General features: G+C 38.7%; 1 protein-coding gene and 1 long non-coding RNA gene across 6 annotated transcripts in view; one reads left to right on the top strand and one right to left on the bottom strand.

The window, feature by feature from the left end:
• Positions 1-24,359, top strand: part of syk (spleen tyrosine kinase) — a 75,799-nt gene that overhangs the window by 4,459 nt on the left and 46,981 nt on the right. Inside the window, exons 1-3 of one of the 5 annotated variants that reach the window (XM_076757258.1) lie at positions 17,765-18,263; positions 18,676-18,737; positions 22,156-22,614. The exons of 1 other annotated variant lie outside the window; for it this stretch is intronic. In XM_076757258.1, coding sequence (XP_076613373.1) covers positions 22,213-22,614 — 402 coding nt within the window. In that variant the 5' untranslated portion in view covers positions 17,765-18,263; positions 18,676-18,737; positions 22,156-22,212. Of the gene's footprint in view, positions 1-17,764; positions 18,264-18,675; positions 18,738-22,155; positions 22,615-24,359 lie in introns of those variants that run through there. 3 more of the 5 variants (XM_076757256.1, XM_076757255.1, XM_076757257.1) reach the window with 3 other exon arrangements.
• On the bottom strand, positions 9,900-14,370 carry LOC143338212 (uncharacterized). Its single transcript, XR_013079229.1, has 3 exons — positions 11,793-14,370; positions 10,819-10,994; positions 9,900-10,598 (listed from the first exon to the last, which is right to left on the bottom strand). It is a non-coding gene; the product is annotated as an uncharacterized LOC143338212 (long non-coding RNA).

The following is a 24,359-nucleotide window of genomic DNA, read 5'->3' as shown; positions in this document are numbered from 1 at the left end:
GTATGTTCTATGCTTTGCCATATTTTATGTTTACAAAGAAATGAATTGTGTGTCCTTGTAAGGACTAGCATCTCTCAGACATTTTGTTTGAGAATTAAAGTATTAAAATAAGGTTATGGAATCATAAAATGGTTTGAGAATAAAATACCTCCCACTGTTCATTAGAGAAAGCATTTCTGCTCCTGATGAGTAAGTAATAACAATTTAAATATACAACAGTAAAATGTCTATCTAAAAATTAAGGAAATGTCTTTAAAGGCATGCATCAACACAATATATTGATGAAGATTTTTAACAGAAAACAGGAACTTGACAGAAGCAATAAGAGCACTACTGCAACTCGTAAAGACAGATATACTGTTAACATACAGTCAAGCCCGAAATTATTCATCGTCTCCCAGAAGATAATAAGACGATGTAGAAGGGCATCATTGTGGAAAAAAAATATTTCTCAGCTTTTATTTACATTTCAAGAAAAAGTGGCATGTCCGAAATTATTCATACCCTTTGCAAACTGTCACAGTCTTTGAGAAAATCCAAAGTTCTATACCATTCCAAATAGTCCAAGCTGTTCTAAAGCATCCTAATTACCCTGAATCATTGGGAACAGCTGTTTTAATCGACCCAATAGGTGAAAAACAGCAGCTCTCTGCAGTTGGTTTGTAGACAGTCATGGCTAAGACAAAGGAGCTTACTGAGGACCTGCGGCTGCGCATTGTGGCTGTTCACAAGCCACTTCTCCAGATAAGGCACACAAAAGCCTGCTTGGCCTTTGCAAATGCTCATCTGGACAAAGAAGACTTCTGGTCTTCTGTTTTATGGTCAGATGAAACAAAAATTGAATTGTTTGGCCACAATGATGTATCCTTCATTAGGCGTAAAAAAGGAGAAGCCTTGAACCCTAAGAACACCATCCCCACTGTCAAACATGGTGGTGGAAACCAAATGCTTTGGGGGTGTTTTTCAGCCATTGGACCAGGGAACCTAATCACAGTAAATAGCACCATGAAAAAAGAACGATACATCAAGATCCTCAACAACAACATCAGGCAGTCTGCAGAGAAACTTGGCCTTAGGCACCAGTGGACATTTCAGCACGACAGCGACCCAAAACACACAGCAGAAGTGGTGAAGAAATGGTTAGTGGACAAAAACATTAATGTTTTGCAGTGGCTCAGCCGGAATCCTGACTTGAATCCAACTGAGAATCTGTCGAGGGAGACATGCAAAAAGCTGGTCAGCAATTATAGTAAGCATTTGATTGCTGTAATAGCCAATAAAGGCTTTTCTATTGATTATTGAGAAGGGTATGAATAATTTGGGATGTGCCACTTTTTATTCAAATGTAAATAAAAGCAGGGAAATATTTTTTTCCACAATGATGCCTCTTGTATATTGTCTTATTATCTTCTGGGAGACACCTGTGTCATTTTCAATCAAGAAAAACTTGCTGGTTGAATTAAAGTAACTTTAAGTCAAAATTTGCCAGGGTTATGAATAATTTTGGGCTTGACATACATAAAATCTGAAGAACTCAACACACATATATTCCATGTACAGAGTTGTTGTGCTCTAGCCAAGCTCTGTCAGCAATGCACAAGTTTGTTAACCAAATTCAAATATTTTGCAAAGAATTGAAAGGTCTATTTATATTTTGCACAACAGACATTTGGACTTGTCATAACAAGATAATGAGAGATACGACCAATAATATTAATGATGGCTCTGTATCATTTAGGTGTGTCAATAAAGATGAAACACTCAAAATGCAGAGGGGCCATCAGGGGATACCCTCTAAATCCTTATTCTTCTCACAAGCCATCACCCTGATGAACAGTAAGCAAGTCACACAGTGTCACTAAACCTCTGACATCAAAATATCCACTGACTGGCCATTTATCATCCACATTCATCACTCAATGTCACTGTCAACACACATTGTAAATTTCATTGTATATTTTGTTTATTGCCTCACCATTCTTTGTACATATTGGTTATTGTTTATTTTATATTTTTGCACTATTTAACCTATTGTTAACTTTTGTATGTCTTTTTTCCTATGCAAGTACATTGGGTGCAGTGTTTAAACCTGAGTCAACTTCCCTTTATGTGCACACATACTTGAAGAATATAGCTGATTCTGATTCTGATTTAATGTGGGTTTACTTCAGTATACTGTTGTTCCTCAGTGTCCTCCAAATGAGCCTATACTGAGTTTTCACAGCTAGCTAAACTCCTCTTCATACCACCATCTCTCAGGGAACCAGGCAATAATTATCTTAAAGTAGATTTAATATGAAGAAGTGTGAAACTGCAAAAAATACAATACAAATACACCTCAGTAAAATAATGACATCAAACCACTGGCTGGATAATGGGTAAGCACAAAAAAGGAAGTATTTTTCAACAAACACACAGGCATGGCACTGCACCACGCAAGTTATAATCTCAACCTGAGGGATCGTACTAGCAAATAGCCTATTCACTGGTAATTTTAAGATAGTAACATGTTCACTTACATAGCATCTCAAAATCAACAAATTCCCAAAAATGATTATTCCATAACATAAAGCTGATGATAAACAATAAACTTACTGATTATGGCACTATCAACAAAAGGATGGTCGCAGAATATCTTTCGCTGATTGCCCCTCTTTAGCTGTGATGAAAAGAAAGCATCTCCTGTGGAACACTCTTCTTCTCTACTTTACAGGAAGTTCAGTTCTTAAACATGCAATATCAAATAAACAGTACCTAGAGGGCAAAGGAAGTAAATACATGCATTAAAATACATGTAAATAAATGGCTTATGAAAATGTTCCAACACACTCCCCACCTGGCATCATTTAAGATGCCACATTAACATAATTCACATCTCCCGATCTTCCAGAGATAGAAGTAGGATAACCTCTGGAATGGGTCTTGAGAAAGTCTTTGAGGCCGCATCACCTTCACTTCCACTTTCCGCACAATTCCGTCTCTGCTTGGAATGGGTTTCACAATGACTTCCATTGGCCATTCATTCCTTTTCACTTGACTGTCCTTCTTTCAGGTTTTGCATCCTATACTGCCATTTCTGATGACTTTGTAGAGTGTTGAGGTATTCTTTATGCCATCGAGCCCAATAGGTGTCTGCCAGGACTTGAACCCTCTTCCATTGGTGCGTGAAGAGGTCTGCTTTAGAGAAGTCCCCAGGAGAAGATAACGCTGCCCCTATCTTCTGAGTGAGAAGAGTTGCAGGGATTAAGATGAAGGGTGCTTCTGGATCTGATGAAACAGACACTAGAGGTCTTGTGTTGATGATGGTGGTGACTTCAGCCATGAGAGTGTTCAAGGCCTCATGGGTCAAGTTTGAGTGGTCACTTTGTGGAAGCATAGAGTCGAGGATTCGGCATGTAACCCCAATCATGTGCTCCGAAGTGCCTCCCATGTGTGACGAGTGTGGAAGGTTGAACACCCAGGTGCATCTTTGCTTGAGAAGAGAATCCTCCACACTAGTATTGCTGGGATTTGGAGGATCAAACTTCAGTTCCTTGGCTGCACCAACAAAGTTGGTACTGCAGTCTGACCGTAGCTGCTTGGCAAGTCTCCTGATAGCAAAGAATCTGCACAGAGAGTTGATGAAACTGGAGGAGCTCATGCCCTCTATGACCTCTATAACAGCCCTAGTTGACACAAACAGGTGAATGGGACTGCCACCTCTTGCCCCTGTCTTGGCCTCCTCTGGTGCGACGTGTAGTAATCTCCAGTGGGCTGAAGATGTGGAGCCCAACATAGGAAAAAAGAGGATCCTTCTGGAGATGTTCTTCAGGTAAGTCTGCAATTTGTTGCTGTTCCAATCTCCCCTGCAGCTTTCTACAGGTCACAAATTTGTGAATGATGCTGTGTCTTATTGCTCTTATTGTCCACAGTCCTTTTGCTCGGACTGCTCCCTCTGTCTAGTGTCTCCCTTGATGTCGCACTGCTTCATGATGATGGCAGATGAGCAAACTGGCAATATGATGTCGGGTCTGTACAGGACATTGATAGCTTCACCTTCTGTGGTAAAGGACTTTAGGGCATCGTCCACATAGAAGTCTCTCGCTATGAAGTGTCGAGCGTCACTGCCATACTCGTTTTCTCCCTCTCTAGCTGCCTTTCTCAAGCTGAAGATTGCAACAGCTGAAGAGGGACTGTTACCAAAGATGTGTACCCTTATTCGGTAGTCAACAACAGCCTTGGTGATCGTTGTCTTGGTACCAGAGAAAGCACAGGACATCTGTGTTGTCTTCCTGTACGACAAACGAGTAAACAACTGCTCAATGTTGGCAGTGATGGCTATTTGTTCTTTTCTCAAAGCGCTGACTTCACCTGGCATGTGGGCACTGCCAAGGCAAACACTGCCCATGATAACCCAGCCCAAGTCAAGCTTCTGAGCATATGGGGCATCATGAGGGCCATTAACATGATGCCATACTTTGTGGACTCACAACAGATCATGTCCAAGGAGCAGCAGGATGTCTGCATTTGGGTCCAGGGGTGGAATTTCAGCAGCTATTGGCTTTACGTGCTGATGGTGGTGAGCAGCGTCAGGTGTTGGTGTCTCTGCTTGGTTTTTGGGTATTCGTTACACTTGAGTGTGGGCAGAGTTTTGTGCTCTTCATCCAGCCGTTTGCACCACCCCAGAAGAGGTGCACAGGGTGTATGGAGCCGGTACACCTTGGGTATCAAACATGTTGAAGAACTCAGTCCTTACTGATGACATATTGCTCTGATCGTCCAAGACTGCGTAAATTGTTTTGATCTCCTGACGATGGCCATTATGGTAGACTTGGATGAAACAAATCGTTGCTGTCCGATGAAAAACATGTATGTCCAAAAAAATATTTTTTTCTAACAAAATGTTTTCTGAGAAAGTAACTTACAAAATATACATAAAATGCTGTAAATACACACATTTAGTGCCATAAATGAAAAATCTGTCATTACACAGTCATCACTGAAATGTTTACTACTTTAAGTGGATTTACATAGACTGTTGTGAAGAAAAGGGGACATACGTTTTTTGTTTTTTTTTAAAATAAATTCCCACAGGGCGCAGTTAGGTAAGAGCCTCAAATCACCTGTTCATGTCGCACTAAACGATCGATAACAAGCTGCCCTACGTGTATATATCATGCCATATCACATTGGCATAATCAAAGATTTGTCTTTTATTTTACACTTAAATCAGCAGAATCCACAGGCTAAAAGCTGATATATAATTATCCGTCACTGCATCCATTAGTCTAAATCCATTCAGGGAAATCAGAGTTTATTGTCTATGCTCAGCTCAAAACTTAATATTGTTTAACCCCAACGATAATTTTGGACTCCTTGCATGATTGTTTTTGTTTGTTTGTTTTTTCAGAAAACTGCATTGTAGTACTGTTATTAGTAGTAATTACTACTAGAACCTACCTTTTGGCAATAATGTGTCCACAGGTTACTGAGATGAAAGTAGCTTTCCTCTTTTTCCTTGGCTTTCCTCCAAAACAGGTACATTTGGCTACAGTTTGTCAAACTTACATGTGGTCTCAATCAACAGCATAACTAATGCAATCTGAGATAATCCACTCGTGCAGGTTTTAAAAACAATGTTACTAATGTAACAGGCTTTCTTGACCGTTGTGAATGTTACCAGACAATGATGACCAAATAATTTAAAACTGGCTCATTCAACACTCACTACTGGCAAAATGTCATGTTTTCATGTAAAAAACATTAAAATGTTTGGACCTTACAAATATCTTTATATTTATTTCTACTATTATGAACCACCAGGAAAGACATAGAGATAATTGTCAATACTTTTTAATAGAACTTAATAACTGATTTAATTATAAAATCATAATTCTATTAATATGTAAACTCACTAAACCCATCGCAAAATTAAGTTAAAATGCAATTACACTCAATAATAAACAAAACTGTAACCATAACCTCAAAACTGTAATCAGTCTGTCTATGTATATAGTGCATTTGGAAAGTATTCACATCCCCTTCACTTTCCCCACATTGTGTTATGTTACAGCCTTTTTCCAAAATTAATTAAATTCCTTTTTTGTCTCATCAATCTAGACACAATACCCCATAATGACAAGGTGAAAAAGTTTTTTTTAGAAATTTTTGCTAATTTTTTAAAACTAAAAAACTGAAATATCGCCTGTTACGGCTGTGCTGGCCATTTGGTTTGAGAAAGTGGGTGTGTGGTCTGACGTAGACTTATCATTGTTTTCTTCCAAAGTCATCAGCTGATCCAGCCTTTCAATTAGACTGATCGTGAGCACCTGGGCCCGGTGCATGGAAAGAGTTAAATGCCGTGGCTGATTGGCACCTCTCTCTCTCTCTCTCTCGGCTCTGCTCCGCTCTTCTCTGCTCTCTGCTCGGCTTAATTCTCTCGGCCAGCGCCCGTGACATTTGTTTGTTGTTTTGTTTAGCTCATCACCATCTCACACCCTTTACTCAGTACTTAGTCGAGGCATCCTTGGCAGCAATTACAGCCTAGAGTCTTCTTGGGCATGATGCTACAAGCTTGGCAGACCTGTGCTTGTGTTTCTCCCATTCCTCTCTGCAGATCCTCTGAAGCTCTGTCACTGCACAGGACAGCTATTTTCAGGTCTTTCCAGAGATGTTCAAGCAGGTTCAAGTCTGGGCTCTGGCTGGGCAACTCAAGGACATTCACAGACTTGTCCCGCAGCCACTCCTTCATTGTTTTGGCTGTGTGCTTAGGGTCATTGTCCCATTGGAAGGTAAACCTTCGCCCCAGTATGAAGTCCAGAGCACTATGGAGCAAGGTTTCATCAAGGATCTCTCTGTACTTTGCTCCGTTCATCTTTCCCTCGATCCTGACTAGTCTCGCAGTTCCTGCTACTGAAAAACATCCCCACAGCATGATGTTGCCACCACCATGCTTCACTGTAGGGATGGTATTAGCCAGGTGATGAGACGTTCCTGGTTTCATCCAGATGTGACGCTTGGCATTCAGGCCAAAAAGTTCAATCTTTGTTTCATCAGATCAGAGAATCTTGTTTCTCATGGTTTGAGAGTCCTTTAGGTGCCTTTTGGCAACCTCCAAGCGGGCTGTCATGTGCCTTTTGCTGAGTAGAGGCTTCCATCTGGCTGCTCCTCTATAAAGGCCTGATTGGTAGAGTGCTGCAGAGATGGTTGTCCCTCTGGTATGTTCTCTCATTGCCACAGAGGAATGCTGGAGCTCTGTTCTTGGTCACCTTCCTGACCAAGGCCCTTCTCCCCTGATTGCTCAGTTTGGCCAGGCAGCCAGATCTAGGAAGAGTCCTGGTGGTTCCAAGCTTCTTCAATTTACGAATGATGGAGACCACTGTGCTTTTCAGGACCTTCAATGCTGTGGAAAATTTTTTGTACCCTTCCCCAGATCTGTGCCTCGATACAATCCTGTCTCGGAGGTCTACAGACAGTTCCTTTCAAATCACATCCAATCAATTGAATTCACTACAGGTAGACTCCAATCAAGTTGTCGAAACATCTCAAGGATGATCAGTGGAAACAGGATTCACCTGAGCTCAATTTTGATTGTCATAGCAAAGGGTGTGAATACTTATGTACATGTGATATTTAAGTTTTTCAATTTTAAAATATTTGCAAAATTTCTAAAAAACTTTTTTCACTTTGTCATTATGGGGTATTGTGTGTCAATTGATGAGACAAAAAAGGAATTTAATCCTTTTTGGAAAAACGCTGTAACATAAAATGTGGAGAAAGTGAAGTTGTGTGAGTACTTTCTGAATGCACTGTATTTGTGTGTGTGTGTGTGTGTGTGTGTGTGTGTGTGTGTGTGTGTGTGTATCACTCATAGCCCACTCATAACACTCAAACCCCATCAAAGAAGGCATGGAAGTCCTTCGGCAAAACCTTCTTCAGTTCTTGAAGGTGTCACTCTGAAGGGACTCTTGAAAAGACAAACACATTTAGTTTAGAGAGTGCATCCTTTGCTCAAGCTGACCTAATTCTAGTTTACTTTACTAGTGCTGTACATAAGTATCGCCTTTGTGTTTTCTTAAACTCTGAGTCTTCAAAGACACTCACAGAATCGAATGGCATAACACTTTGTGCAATCCAGCATTAATTATTATTATTCTCTATTTAAGAAACTAAATGTAGATGTGTGAAGCACACTCAGTTGTATTTTTGCATCAAAGGTTCAATACAAACATGGTAAATATAATGATATCAATACATACCTTCATTTTCAGATTCATGTGGGACATAAGGAGAGTCTGCCTGTTCACTTTCAAGTGAATCTTGAAAAGATAAAAAGGAACACGTTAAATATGATGAATATAATGCTGGAGTTTGCATCCTTTCGTGTGTCTGACTTAACCCTTGTTTTCCATATAGCTTTCTATTATATTTCACTTTCACCAAAGCACAAAGCTCTTCTATAGAGAAAGACGTATCCATGTAACATTGCAAACAGTCAATACAACTTAAGGTACTCGATTGGAGAAATAAGACACTGTAATAATTTTGAAGACTGCTAGTTAAAAGTGCGATAATAAGGACATGGAAAATAATCTGATATATAGGTATATAGGCTGAAGTTAACAACAGCAAACTTGATGTTTAATTGAAGATGATAATTCAGTGTCAACCACACTACAAATCGACCCTGTTCATCAGCCTGCGCTATCTCGCAAGCTAGGAAAGTTACGTGTTTGCACGAATAGTAAATAATTTGCAATAATGTCAGCAAACCATGCATGACAAACGTGAATTAATGTCAACCAGTGCAAACTACAATACAGTTGTCAAACAGTTATCTCATGGTTATACTTTACCTGAACAGAGGTATCTTCAACAAGAAGCTGTGACTTGCAGTAAATTTTCGTCAAACAGAAAGCGGGAGGGAGGGGCATTGAGTGGGACATACGTGTTTTGTTTTACACATTTGACAGGGAATGGCGATACTTGTAAAATTGACAATGTAATAAAACTCTTTTCAAACATCTTTTCATTGGTCAAATAGATGCCTAGAACTGACAGTACATGGAAGAGATTGTCCACAATCCATTCATAATTAAAACAGAAAATCACCAAAAGTGAGGGTACGTGGTTTTCATTGGACAGCGACGAAATCTAGGAACAAGATTTTCCAGGGGAAGCCAGGTCCACATACACTATATTGGCAAAAGAATTGGCTTACCTGCCTTGACTTGCATATGAACTTAAATGACATTCCATTCTTAATCCATAGGGTTTCGTCAGCCCACCCTTTGCAGCTATAACAGCTTCAACTCCTCTGGGAAGGCTTTCCACAAGGTTTAGGACTCTGTTTATGGGAATTTTTTGCCATTCTTCCAGAAGCGCATTCGTGAGGTCACACACTGATGTTGGACAAGAATCTGTCGCTGCATCCAACGTGATGTATGGCTTGGATGCAGCTCCTCAGCCATGGGAACCCATCCCATGAAGCTCTCTATGCACTGTTTTTGAGCTAATCCAAAGGCCACGTGAAGTTTGGAGGTCTGTAGCGATTGACTCTGCAGAAAGTTGCTGACCTCTGCGCACTATGCGCCTCAGCATCCGCTGACCCTGCTCCATCATTTTACATGGCCTACCACTTTGTGGCTGAGTTGCTGTCATTCCCAATTGCTTCCACTTTGTTATACCACTGACAGTTGACTGTGGAATATTTAGGAGGGAGGAAATTTCACGACTTGTTGCACAGGTAGCATCCTATCACAGTACCATGCTGGAATTCACTGAGCTCCTGAGAGCGACCCATTCTTTCACAAATGTTTGTAGAAACAGTCTGCATGCCTTGGTGTTTGATTTCATACACCTGTGGCCATGGAAGTGATTGGAACACCTAATTGCAATTATTTGGATGGGTGAGTGAATACTTTTGGCAATATAGTGTACTTCTGTGCATGTAGCTGTGACACCATGACTTGGAGTGACGTCATTTCTTGGTTTAGATTAGATTCAACTTTATTGTCATCATCAGAGTGCAACACAGAGACAACGAAATGCAGTTTAGCATCTAACCAGAAGTGCAAATAGTCATAATATCCAAAAAATATAAATACATGTAAGTAGTGCATGAAGTATAAACAGTATGAGGTAGGTGCAGGTAGTGCGAGTAATTTCTATGAAACCATAAAAACATGTGCAACACGGTATGTAAACAGGTGACATGTTCAACAGGTAGTGAGTGGCAGTGCAGTAAAAAGTATAAGTGAACAGATGAGGTATACAGTGTATATACAATATAGAATATAAAGTGATATGTGCAATGTGCAGTATGTGCACTATGACATGGGCTGAGTTGTAATGTTCATCTCTGGGGGGCAGGGTAACAGCTCTGGGGAAGAAGCTGTTCCTGTGCTGCTGGTGTGGGAACGGAGGCTCCTGAACCTCCATACCAGATTGTAGGAGATTGAATCTGGACTCGTAGCTGGTGATGACCTCCTCCTTGTCTGGATGCTCATATTGTGAAGACACGTCTGGTAGGATGTTTATCTTCAGAATCTCAGCTCTGTATGATGATGGGTCGACAAAGATCTTCTCCATGATAGTGTCCATCAAATCATCAATATGCCCTGTGCAATACACAAACACACAGAGAAAAGTGAATCATTAGTATCATTTATTAGATTATTCAACAACTGCAAATATAGTGACATTTTGCACTTTGAATGTTGTAGTTTCTCAGGTTTTTAAGTGTGTATTTTTTGGTTTATTTATTGTGTTGAAAGTACCGAGTTGTGGTACTTTGTGTCATGTGCAATACAAATGTTTGTTTTTTGAGTTAATACTTACAAATGTGGCCTCAGTCTTCACTGGTTTGGCTCTGCACTCTCCCTTCATGGACTTTGGAAAGCTTAGTTTGAAAAGAGGATCCCCTGATGATGTGGTGGCTTGTCCTCTATCAGCATTGTCGTTGTAATGCGGTGCATAACAACAGTAGTCCTTGCAGGACACAGTAGCCTGGACAGCTGTAACAACAGTATATTGTTATGATAACAGGGCATACTTAGGAGTAAAACATGACAGCACTTTTACAGTGTAAATTCAAGCACTAAAGGCTGCAACAGCACACTGCTACACTTGATCAACAGCAGGTAACTGTAATGACGCACTGACCTATATAAAAAGAGAGAAGTGACATCAACCTTATCTTACATATATAGCCATGCCAACAGCTACATACAGTGTAAGAAGGATCACTCATAAATAAACTCCAGGAGAAAAGACGCTTGGAGTGTAAATTGTGCTGTGATGTAGCAGTCTCAACCATACACTCATTTTGCCCTGGGCTTTTCTAACATACTCCAGTTTAGAAACGTTTCCAAATGCCTTATTTTCTCAATTTCCCGAAGCTTAGACCCTGCGGAGCGTCTGTGTATGCATCACTTGACCGACCGGGTCGCTGGGTTTGCATATGGAGACCATGCTGATTGCTAACTAGAAGTTAGCGGTTAGCGTTAGCTTGTGCTATGTGGTAAAGCACTTCTTGGTTAATTCGTGTAAAACTACAAAATGAACACAGCTTAATATTTGTGAATGCTGGCATCTCCCTCGAACTTGTATTAAATCATCTGCAAGATCAGAAACATGATGTGATGTACCAGAAGCTACGGTAGCAGCGAGCTAACCTTTGATGGCTGAAGTCGTAGTCTCGAAGCTAGCGGTTGGCCTTACATCGTCTCAATGGCAAAATACACACACTACAACATGCAAGAGTTCGCGCTAATCTACTAAAGAAACATACAGCTAATTATTTGTATACTTACATGTCCCTCGTCTGCACGTATTCCATGCAAAGCTGGAAGTGAGCCCTCCTTTAGAGAAAGTCTCCCAGCTAATCCTGCCTCGTACTGACTGAGGTTGGAGAAACACTCAGCCTCAAAGTGGTTAGCACACACCAACAGGTTTTTGCCAACTGTAGCAGGGTCGTTGCCCTCAAAAGTTCAATTCATACTGCTCTTCTGTCCTCTGTGGCTGGGAGCCGATGAAGCGATGTGTGCTCGTATTTACATCCACCAACAGAACACTGGGTGTGACGGCTCAACATGATTCCTAACACGGTGCTTCCGATCTGTGAGAAGGTAGCGTATCTGGTGGGTGGAGAGACACCAGGGAGAAGAGTAGGGGGTGGTGGATGGTGGGTGGGAGCATGCAAATATGCAGGCTTGTTACGTAACAGTACTCCCCGAATTCGATCAGCTCGTTTGGAAGGGTGCTTTCACAAATCCGTATCTCACTCAAAAAAGCACGGACGGCCTTATTTCACACTTTGTATGCGTGTGGTAGCACCAGAGACACAAAATAACACCCCAAATCCCAGAAAAAGTGGGGTTTTCATAATATGGGACCTTTAAGAAACTTCTTTCTGTACTCAAGCAACATGGTTCTAAACCCTTTGCACCTTTCAGGGTGTGTGGCTTGTGGTGTATAGGACTGATCTTTCTTGCTTCTTCCCCTGTTTTGACATACATGGTCGTTGATCCCATTGACACATCTGTCTTATGCACAGACACTGGTGTTTTGGTGTGACTTCTGCTGAAAGACTTTTCTTTCGTAGGTTTGGCTGTGTACATAGCTGTATTGAAGCTAGGTTAATTTCTCACCTTGGTCTGTTTTCGTATAAATTCTGAGAAAAATGAAAATGGTGGGAATGCTACTCCGAAATCCTCCTTATATTTTGACCCCACTGTCAACCACTTCTCCTGGAGATGAAAGGGTAGTTGATCAACGATGGGTAACACCCATCTAGCTGTGTCTAGATAGCTTTGGTCAGGCAGGTATCCTTCCATCTTTGAAGTCTCCAACTCCTGCACCAATCTTCTAACTCACATAGTTTTTGGTGGTCTTTGGCTGACAGCTTTGGAAAATTCTCTATTTTAGAGAACAGCGCTGTTTCGATAGCCTTTGGCAAACCATAACATTCATCCAGTCTCGTCCAAATCATGGCTAGGCCGGCAGAGGGATAGTTAATGTTCACAGCTTTTATTCTTTGGGCATGTTCTGCGGATTCAGAACCCAACTACTTGATTAATAAGTTCATCTCTTTGCTAGCAGTAAGGCCCAGGCCAGAAATAGTTGTCTTGAAAGTGGATCTCCAGCTTAGGTAATTTTCCATCCTATCATGAAACTTGGTCAACCCTCCACTCACCAGCTTGATCTTTGCTAGAAACCTAGCAAGTTCTGTTGTGGTATTGTCTTCCTCTGGTGAGGAGTTGTACATCAGTGCTGATTGTGGTTGGAGGTGCTGAGGAGTGAGCTGGAATGATTGTCCTTTGTTGAACGTTCTTTTGTATCAGGAGAGTAGTTGCACTGCTGATAATCATTTCTGCAGGATGATAGCTTTGCTGGTGTACTGACTTTTTCATGCTTTGGTAAGGATATCACTTGTGGTGATATCCTTTCCTGATATGAATCAGAATCAGAATCAGAAATACTTTATTGATCCCCGACGGGAAATTCTTTTTGTGTTACACGTGCTCCTTAAAAGAATAGAAGGGATAGAGAGATTTACATGTATTTACAAACATAAGTTATATAACAGTGTAAAAAACAAATAATAAATAAATGTATGACAGATTAAATGTATGACAGTGGATATTACACAAGTTGAATTATTGAACAGAGTAATTACACTGCTGGTTATTGCACATGATTATTATATTAAGTCAGTAGTGAACTGCAGTATAGATATGAATGATTTGGCAGGTAGTGAAAAAGTCCAAGGGCCATTCAGAGGGAGGAGTTGTACAGTTTGATGGCCACAGGCAGGAATGATTTCCTGGCGTTCAGTAGTGCATTTTGGTGGGATGAGTCTCTCATTGAAAGTATATGCCTGACCAGCACATCATGAAGTGGGTGTGAGACGTTGTCAAAGATAGTCCGTAGCGTAGTCAGCATCCTCCTCTCTGACACCACCGTCAGAGAGTCACACTCCATTCCCACAATGTCACTGGCCTTGCGAATAAGTTTGTTGAGTCTGGTGACTGAGTCTTGTTGTTGCTGGTTAGACTCTTCCATTTCCTGTGAATCTGTATGTCGTTGACTGCTTGTGCCATTGACATTAGATTTCGCCATCTTGTTTACATTCCTCACAGAGTGCAATCATTTCACTATACAGTTGTTCCTCAGTGTCCTCCAAGTGAGCCTATACTGAGTTTTCACAGCTCACTTAACTCCTCTTCATATCATCCTCTCTCAAGGAACCAGGCGATAGTTGTCTTTAAGTAGATTTAATATGACTATGTGTGAAACTGCAAAAAAAAACAAACAAACAAACAAAAAAAAAAACATTACAAATAGACCTCTGTAAAATAATGACATCAAACCACTGGCTGGATAACAGGTAAGCACAAAAAAGGAAATAAATTTTAGCAAACATACAGGTATGGCACTGCACCATGTGAGTTATAATCTCAACCTGAGGGATCATACTGTGATAGCAAATAGCCTATTCACTGATAAGTTTAAGATAGTAACATGTTCAGTGACATAGTGTCTCAAAAAAAAGCAAATCAACAAATTCCCCAAAATGATTATTCTGCAAAATAAAGATGATGATGATAAACAATAAATTCACTGATTATGCCACTCAAGGCGCTATCAATAAAAGGATGGTCGCAGATTATTTTCCACTGATTGCTCTTCTTTAGCTGTGATGAAAAGAAAGCACCTCCTGTCTAACACTCTTTTCTTGCTTTACAGGAAGTTCAGGTCCTAAACATGTAATATCAAACAAACACCACCTAGAGGGCAAAGGAAGTATTAGTAGTAGTAATGCCAAAAACGGCCATCAGGTGGCAATGTAATGCCTTATGGAAAACACACTCAGTCTGCAGTATGTATGCAGCTGTACCGGTTATGTGGTGTTACGTTAAATTAATAAATAAAAATAGATCAGAGTCAGTATAGGTGGATACTCAATATGAAATACAGAGATTAAAAGAAAAGTAAGATTTCTAGAAAGCTGAAACATGAAACCGAGTTTCTCTTTCCAATGTATTTCTACATGATACTACAGTTTGTGCTGGTAAAACTGGGGAACCTCCCCAGGGTAGTCGTAGTGATTTCATAATATTCCCTTGTTGGGAAATTTTGGCATATTAAAATTACATAATAACAAAAAACCCTGCTAAGAAAAAAAGTAAAACAAGTGAAGATTGTCTTAGTGAGAGCTCTGCACGTGATGGGTCATAAAACGTAAAAGAATTTCATGTGACATCTAATATGATTTTATTAAACTGACGCCTACATTGCCCTTTAAGGCCACATTTCATCTAAGGTAAAAACGACAGAAGTGAAGACAGCTCACTTTCTTCAGTGAGGGTTGACGTGAGCAGTTTGACATAGTTACAGTAAGTAAGTAAAAGACCACAAAATGTATAGTACACATCATATTATGAGATTTTACATCCCCACAGCATCAACTCTAAACAAATGTGAACCACATCACCTTAAAGATGGAATCTGAATATAGCCTATTTAACTCAAAATGTCACAGTGTTGAGATCTCTTAAATGCTGTGTTGTAGATAGCTTTGCTGTTCTCCTTTTCACTTTCACTCTGACAGTCACAGATTGCAGCAGCAGGATCCAAAAAATGATACTTGACTGGAATGTTTTTTTCTTTTCTTTTCTTTTCTTTTCTTTTTCTTTCTTTCTTTTTTTTTTTTGTTGCATTATTTGGTGTTTCATTCAAAATAGAAGTTAAGGGATTAATAAGAGACAATAGTAGAGATATAAATATATCACAGCCAACAGTAATCAAATATATGTCAGCAGACATCTACAAAAAATTACAATTTGACATATCAGTTGTCTTTGTAGCCTAAAATTGCAGCAGGCAGTACAAAGTTATGTGTATATTGATATATGAATGGCAAATGTAGCATTAATAGTTTTCAAGTTATAGGTGAGTAAAAAAAGGCATGCAAGAATAAAGTATGCAAGATGAGTGTGATCACACAAATGATGCAAAAACATTTGTGAAAAGCTGCTAAGGTGCCATAGTGTAGTAAGAGCAGATGCCACACACAAATTTTTATTTCTGTGTTTCTGAGGATACTCTTAAACATAATTGCCAAGCCCTTAACTGTAACCATTACAACTGCATGCCTAACCCCAACTCTTTACGTAACCAACACCCTAAAACCAAGTTTGAACCATCTAACAGCCCCTTCAGGAAGTTACAACCAAATGTCCCCACTTTCCAAAAAAGGAAACGACTCTGACGGTCTAAAACTCTATTTCGTCCTCATCAAATTACAGTCTTCTCTCATGCTGTAGTTAAAAGCAGTAAACTTTAGATTTTTGTGAATTCAATTTAATTCTTAATTTAAATAACTGAAACAAATTTTTAGGACATAACTACCAGTAGGCATGAGGCTGTAGCTTCTGGGCCAGCGTGCGCATTTTACTGACGGTATGTTGTGAGTATGAAATCAGCTGGCACTTCCTGTGTGGTTAGCATGTTCTGCTTATGACACATGACTGACTTTCTGTCCCTGCTTAAACTGCTCAGTGCTAACACTCCAACGAACACACACACACACACACACACACACACACACAGTATATACCATATATCCATATTGCACGGATGTAATAGCAAGGTGGTAAACATAAATCACACAGTAGTGCAAACAGTATGTATGTAAGCACAGTGCTACATTAAACAATGCTATGGCTGAAAAGTCTGGCAGCTGAATGAAGGACCAGTGGTAGCGTTCCTTCTTACAGAGTAGATGCAGCAGTTTGTTCCTGAAGGAGCTACTTAGGGCCCCCACTGTCTCATGCAGGGGTGAAACGGGCTGTCCATGATGTATGCATATGTAAGTACATACATACATAAGTATACATAGGTGTGTGTGTGTGTATACATACATACATACATATACATATGTATACACACACACACACACACACACACACACACACGCATACATACATACATACATACATACATACATACATGCATATACATGCATATGTATATGTACATATGTATATATGTGTGTGTGTGTGTGTGTGTGTTTGTGTGTTTCGAAAAATTTGAGGAGGAAATAAGTACATTCACTCAAGTAGTGAACTCAAGTACAAATTTGAGGTTACTGGAATTTAACTTGAGTATTTCCATTCTTATGTTACTTCATTCTTTTTAGAGATTATTATTGTAGTCTTTACGACATTTATCTGACAGCAATTTCATAGTTGCTAGTTACATTTCAGATTTACATTTTTTTTAGAAACATATGAAAAGGTTAAATGATGTCTGGCATGTGATGTGTGCAGATTAAACTACCAATGGTATATGAAAACTAGCACTACCCTGTCCAGCTGCTTCATAGTACATATGCTGCTTTTTGATACATCAATGACAATAGTAATCAGTGATTTAAATCACTTGACAGAATGCCAAGTCCATCTACACAATTTGCGCCATACATTAGCTTCACATAAAAACAATAAATTAGCAAAATAGGCCACAACAATTATCAACAAAGTTAAAAAAAAAATAAAAGTTTCTGCAGAGTAAAACAGGACCATTTTTATATGTGCAATCACATGTAATAGCACAACACTGACACAAATATACTGAAATCATCAAGACTGATGAATAAAAATAATTTTATAATAAAATGTCAATACACATTAATTATTGCAGTATAGGCCAGAGCTTTAAGACACAAAAAAGTAAATATTGGAAATAAAGTTTGCAAACAAACAAACAAAACAAAAGCAAACTCAAAGTCCAATCACAGTGTTTTTTTTTTTAGCTTTCAACTGGTCTCCTCAGCCGTTTTTTTTCTGAAGATATTTTTGTCCAACTGCTGTTTTCAAGGTCAGCAATTAAGTTTCGTACTGAAGTAATTAGCAATGTCATTGCAGCTGTCACATCATTTCCTGCACGTAGCACACATGTTGGTCAGTGTTCAGATAAAAAAAAGGAAGTCACAGAATTAAAATGTCAAGGAAGTCGTTGAAAAGAGGAAGCTTCAGTGCTCCAGCACCTCACAGTGTGTCTGCATACAGACTGACAGTTAATCTGCTCCAACTGGAAAACACAACTAGGATCAATTTTAAGTGAAGTGGTTTTGACAGCACATAATTTTATTTGTCAGGAGCTGGCTGAATTTAAGATGACCTGCTCAGATGTTGTTCAGACAGCTGGCAGGTAATATGCTGAAGGACTGAAAGAACAGAGCTCGGAGAAGATCAATACTCCGGAACTCACCACATAAAGTAAGTGCAGCATTATTGTTTTTTGTCTTAAGTTATTTACCCTCTCACTTTACTGACTTATTTTTCATAAAACAAACAAAAAATATCTACCAGTTTCTTGTGTTTCAGGAAATTAACTATAGAAATGAATGAAACCAGTAACAGCATAGAATAAATGTACGTTTCCAACACAAATTAATTGGCCTGGTATTATTCTTTTATGAACTTACAGTTTTATTGGAAATTTAATAAGTATTTTAGGACTCAGGAAAGCACTTGTTACATGTTGGGTGCTGACTCAGACAACTATGAAGAACTTTTATTTTCCAGGTCTTTTATTAGAGGTGGAAAGAACTTTACTTTAGTATTTCCATTTTCTGTTACTTAATACTTATATATAATATTACTCCACTCCTTTTTTTTTTTTTTGCAGATTTCAAGATACCTTTTCCCTCCTAACTTACCAGATGGATTGAGTTTGTGTGTGGGTGGGGAGTGAGTAGATTTAGTTATAAGCCTAATAATTTCTTAAAGAAATGAAAAAACCTGTATTCAGACAAGGTCTATTTAGCAGCTACTCTAGAGCTTTTGATATCACATAATCTCCCTTTGCAGATAGAATTGTCAAGATGAATGAACAGATTTTAATTTTTCTGAACCTTTCACTTTATTGGTTTTGGGCTGTTATATACAATTAAGAAAAAGTGAATGTCATTTTTTTTTTTTTTCTTTTTTGGCATTCGGATATTATTGTTAATAATAATATTGATATGTATGTTGTGCATTGCTGCTCAGCAAAGTTAAAAATAACCATCACTGCTGCCTAAATTTTAAGGATCATGAATTGAAGTTTGTTATTTCAAACTTGAAAATTACAGCTGAATCAGATATTGTTTGTATTGGGTCCAAGGTATAAAGCTTTCAACATCAAAAATCTAAAATGTATTTGTGCATCAAATCCCTGAGAGTTATCTACGTTAACTTAAATTGCAAAATGATACAAGAGATTAAATCCAATTGGATGAGAACAGAGTCCTCATGGAGCTGCAAACATTAAAAGCTATATTTTCTGTAACAATAAAGGCCTTGTTGGACCTTCTTACAAACAAATTCAACATTAGGGCAAAACACTGCTTGTTGTCAATAGCTGTCTCAGCATATTTGTAATTGCTAAGTAGAGTAATAGTAGAGCCCTGTGTGTTGGTAGTGTAATATTGGACATCAAATTGTTCCAGGTGTGCAGCCTAGAACCTTATATAACAGCTTAGTAGTGATCTCTGTTTGAGTGTGCATGGATGTATGAGGGTGAATTCAAGGCTGTGCAAAGTGGTTTGTTTTCTCATCAGATTGAGAAGTGCTGTTGAACTCCTTTAAGTGATTGAACCTTTCAGTCTGGAACTTTTTGACTACATACTGTGCTGTACGTTTTGAAAAACAGACCATAATGTATTCTGTAATGTTAATGTAGCATTAGTAGTGACCAGCTATTAAGAGAGGGGAGAAATATGAAAAATATGGCAGAACTTGGCAAAACAAGATGCTCTTCCCAGGTTCTGACACATTTATTTTGCTGTATTAGCAGTATACAAATATCGTATTACAGTATACAAATATTTTAATTAGAATAGAATAAAAGAAAATATACTGTTTACATCTATCTATCTATCTATCTATCTATCTATCTATCTATCTATCTATCTGTGGAGATATCTCTGTCTCTCTCTCTCTCACACTGGGTTTTGCATACATGCAAAAGACACAGTTTAGATAGGAAATTTTCTGGGAATCTCCAACAATAAGTTGCTGTTCTTCACCACTGTGTCTCATGAGTCCATGTTCAGTGCAAATGGCATCAGTATGCAGACTAATGGAATCATCAACCACATGAATGTTTTTTTTTTGTTTGTTTGTTTTTTCCATTTTCTTGATCAAAACAATAAGCTATTCCATTAAAGCTGGTCCTGTCACTTACACGAGCAGTGCCTTAATGTAACTGTAACACAATATCACCATGTCATATTCATGTAATATCACCTCTTTTGGTCAGTACATTTTGACAGCATTCATGTGCATCCCCATGTAATGTAAAAATGTAAAACTTTTCTTCATAGGGTACAACTCAAGTAGTAATGTTACTGTCTCCTGAGCAGTCATTTTGCATTGCAACAAGTTTCCTGCCACTGCAGTATTGGTTCCCCTTTCACAAGATGAGGTTATTACTTGTCAAAAAGTCAATTTAAGATATCTACAAACAGAGTAGGCATACCTTGAAAAGAGTTTTGACAGGCCTCATTTTGGAGATAAGTAAAAATGTATTCATAGATATTTTGAACTGTCTGACCATTCAAAAAACAGCCATAGATAGACATGCTCTGTGTTCAGACTGCTGTTTAGTTTCTGCTAAGATTTAGATAATGAAATTCTCAGTTAGTGGAAAGAATAGGCACTGCTTCAGCTTAAACTGATCACGTTTGGTTTATAGACAATCCTTATCATCTTTACTATTCAAGCAGAATTCAAAATATCTCAGTGTATGCAACAAACTGATGTGTGTCATTCAAATGACTTTTATGAGTATATTGTTCTTATTGTTAAAACCGTGCCAGTGACTTGACATGTCAGTAATTATTATTGCAACTATTTGATAACGCATTGTCAAGTGAAATGATTTGATATTAAAATAATTTGCCACAGTGGTCTGAAATGCTTTTGGCAATAACTGTTAAGACTGCAGATATGCATGACTGCAGGACTTTGTACAGGTGTCTTGCTGTAGCTCTATTGTGGTTACTCTGTTTATTGTGACAAGGATCCTACTGATGTCAGTGACACTGTGTGGAAATCTTTTCATAGCACAAGGCCTTTTGCATGGCTGGTGATTTTTTGCACTTGTCACTTTTGCCCTGCAAGTATAGCATAACAGTGGTTAGATGTCAGTCACAATCTTGTTGTTTTGGTAACCTCTTGAACTTTTTAGCCATGCATGTGGCTCTATGGATGGCAGTGTCACTGTCAGTCTGTAAGTACACCACTTTTAAGTTTTAAGTTTTATGATGTTAGAACTCTCTGTTATGTAAATGTAGCATCTCAGGATGATCAACTGACTAGGTTTTGTTGGTATAATAATAGTAAGTACAATATCACACAGAAGCACTGTATCCTTGTAAATTTACCATACGCGTTGATACATTCCATGTACTTGTTGTAATGAGTCACAGAGGAACCAAGGATTGAATCCAAAATGCAGACCCAAAAGACTGGTGCAGTTTTATAAATTTACTTAAATTAGTCACATCAAATCAAGACATACTGAATGGTGAGGTAGGTGAGGGTCAAAGCCAAAGTAAAAAATCTTGGCACGTAAATCCAATAAGGGGGCATAAGTCCAAAAAGTCCAAAAAATGAGAAATTAAGCAAGGTCCAGTGTAAAACAAAGCAAAAGTCCAAAATCACAGGGAGTGGAAGGAAACACTTGACATAAAAAGGTACAAAGAGGATCTGGCAAAGACAGAGGAAAAAACACTGGATTAAATAGAGGGCTAATGAGGCACAGGTGACAACATCTTCAGGACAAGTGACAACAAATGAGGGACAGGTGACTTAAATCATCACAAGGGCAGGAAAACAGGAAGTAAAGCAAAAGAAGACACATGAGGTAAACTTTCAACATAAAACAGGAAATAACAAAACTAACACTTAGAACCATGACAGTACTGTGGGTTGACTGATTAAACATCCAACACTTCCTGTTGGAACTCAGTATTTTGTGACTCCATTTTTCATTTTTGTAGGTACATATTATTAATTTCTGTAAAATGAGGAACAAATGTCAGAAAATGAAGTTTTATGTAAGAATAACTTGTTCATAGTCAATCTTTATTCTTATTTGGTTCTACTTTTTTTTTTTTTTTAGGTAAATTGCAAATTTGTGAGGGGACTTCCTTAAGCAAGCCACCATCCAGAAGCCAACATGGCTGACAAAGTGAATACATTGCCATTCTTCTATGGCAACATCACCAGGGAGGAAGCAGAGGACTACCTGCAGCAGGCAGGCATGAGCAATGGCTTGTACCTGCTACGGCAAAGCCGAAACTATCTTGGAGGCTTTGCACTGTCTGTGTCATATTCAGGCCGCTGTTACCACTACACGATCGAAAGAGAACCCAATGAAACATATGCCATTGCAGGTGGTAAGAGCCACAGGACCCCTGTGGATGTGATTGATTATCATTCTCAAGAGATGGATGGCCTTGTGTGTCTGCTAAAGAAGCCCTGTAACAGGCCCAAGAACATGCAGCCAAAGGTGGGGGCATTTGAGGACCTGAAGGAAAAACTGATCCGAGAGTATGTGAAACAGACCTGGAACCTGCAGGTTAGTTTCAACTCTATCCTGGAAGGTCATTTAGAATATAGAGTGAGTGAAGTCAGTAAGTACAGTAGATCAAACGTAAAGCAGGAAGTCAGAGTGTGATAATGTCTGTAATTATACTGTTGTGTTTCTTGGCCCGCCTAACTTCTTTTTAGTAATAAATAGACTGTATTTGTATAGCGCTTTTCTAGCCTGAAGACCACTCAAAGAGCTTTTACAACTGAAGTCTGTATTCACCCATTCACTCACACATTCATACGGTGGCTCAGCCACCTGCTCATTATGAACGTTATCCATTCACACACCAATGGCACAGCATCAGGGGCAGTTTTTGGGGTTCAATATCTTGCCCATGGATACTTTGGCATGCGGACTGTTGAGGCCAGGGATTGAACCATTGACCCTCTGATTGGTAGACGACCACTCTACCTCCTGAATTACAGCCGTCAAGTTCCCTGATCTCAATAATCACTTTGGCAAATATAATATCATCATTATGTTAGACTGATGGCCAGAGCTAAAACAATAAAATACATTTCTAAATAAAAGTAAAGCTGTAATGAACTGTAGTTTTCCTAACAAGATTTCTCAAAATTCTGAAATGCCTTGTGATGAAAACAATTAATTTTATTATTTCACAAAAAAAATTGTGACAAAGTTCACTTTCTTGGTTTGAAATTTGAAAGCTTTGCACATCTTGTGATAATGTTTTTATTTCCAAGTTAACAATGAACTGTCAAGCTCAAGATTTACCTCATACATTATCAATAAGACTTATCATATACTAGTTTTTTTTTTTTTTTTTTTTTTTACCAACATGTATGTGTATACAAGCAGCTGCAATCCAGTGTTACAGTGCACCTACCTGCGTACTTTGTGCCCAGGGCACATATCAGCGTCACTAGAATATGTTTACACTGTTTTGGAAGTACTCTTCCAATTTTGCACAAGTAAACAAAGGTAATCATGGCAGCAGTTGAGGAGGTTACTATATTGTTAATGTTGATATCACTGTAGAAAAATCTCTACTAGTTTCTCTCCAAAACTTTGCGTCATTCAGGTGCACATTGGCAAATTTTGCCAATATATGAGATAAAGAAATTTGTTCTTCCTGATATTTCTGATTGACGAGGTACATCATCAGGTTCTCCAAAAGCTAATTTATTCCTGTCAGTAGTCAGTGTATAAATGGACTCCAAAATGCACTGGTAGTACTCACTGAAGTCTTCCTGCTTCATGTTAGTGTTAGCAACCGTGAACACAATAGGTGTGTTGGTGGCTCATGAATGCATGTTTGTGTCTCATTTTATATCCCATGCTCTCTATGCACAGATCTCCGTTTTACAGAAGTAGATCACTCTCATGTCTTTACATGTAAAACATAACCTTAACTTTCAAAATCACTGTTAAATATGACAAATATAAATCACTATGTTACTGCAATTTTTTCTTTTTCTTCATTCATTGTATTTGCAACAAGGTTTAAAGGTGAACATCAACAAATAACCTCTGTGTACCAGGCCATTGACAGGTAAATAAATGAAACAGCAGGCCTGGAATTAAATAATTTTTAGATTTAGATTTTAGATTCCTGCGATGCCCCAATAAATAAAGATTTATTGGGGCATCACAGGAAAAACCAGTGGTGCAATAGCAATAAGTCATAATTGCAGATTGTTAAGACAAAACAGTATCCAGTCAACAATTAGAAGTTAGTGTATTGAAGTAGTGTATTCTTGTCACTAGAC

This window comes from Chaetodon auriga, chromosome 19, assembly GCF_051107435.1.
Source record: "Chaetodon auriga isolate fChaAug3 chromosome 19, fChaAug3.hap1, whole genome shotgun sequence".
Taxonomy (NCBI): domain Eukaryota; kingdom Metazoa; phylum Chordata; class Actinopteri; order Chaetodontiformes; family Chaetodontidae; genus Chaetodon; species Chaetodon auriga.
Note: the sequence above shows the minus strand (reverse complement) of the source record. Positions and strands in the feature narration are given on the sequence as shown.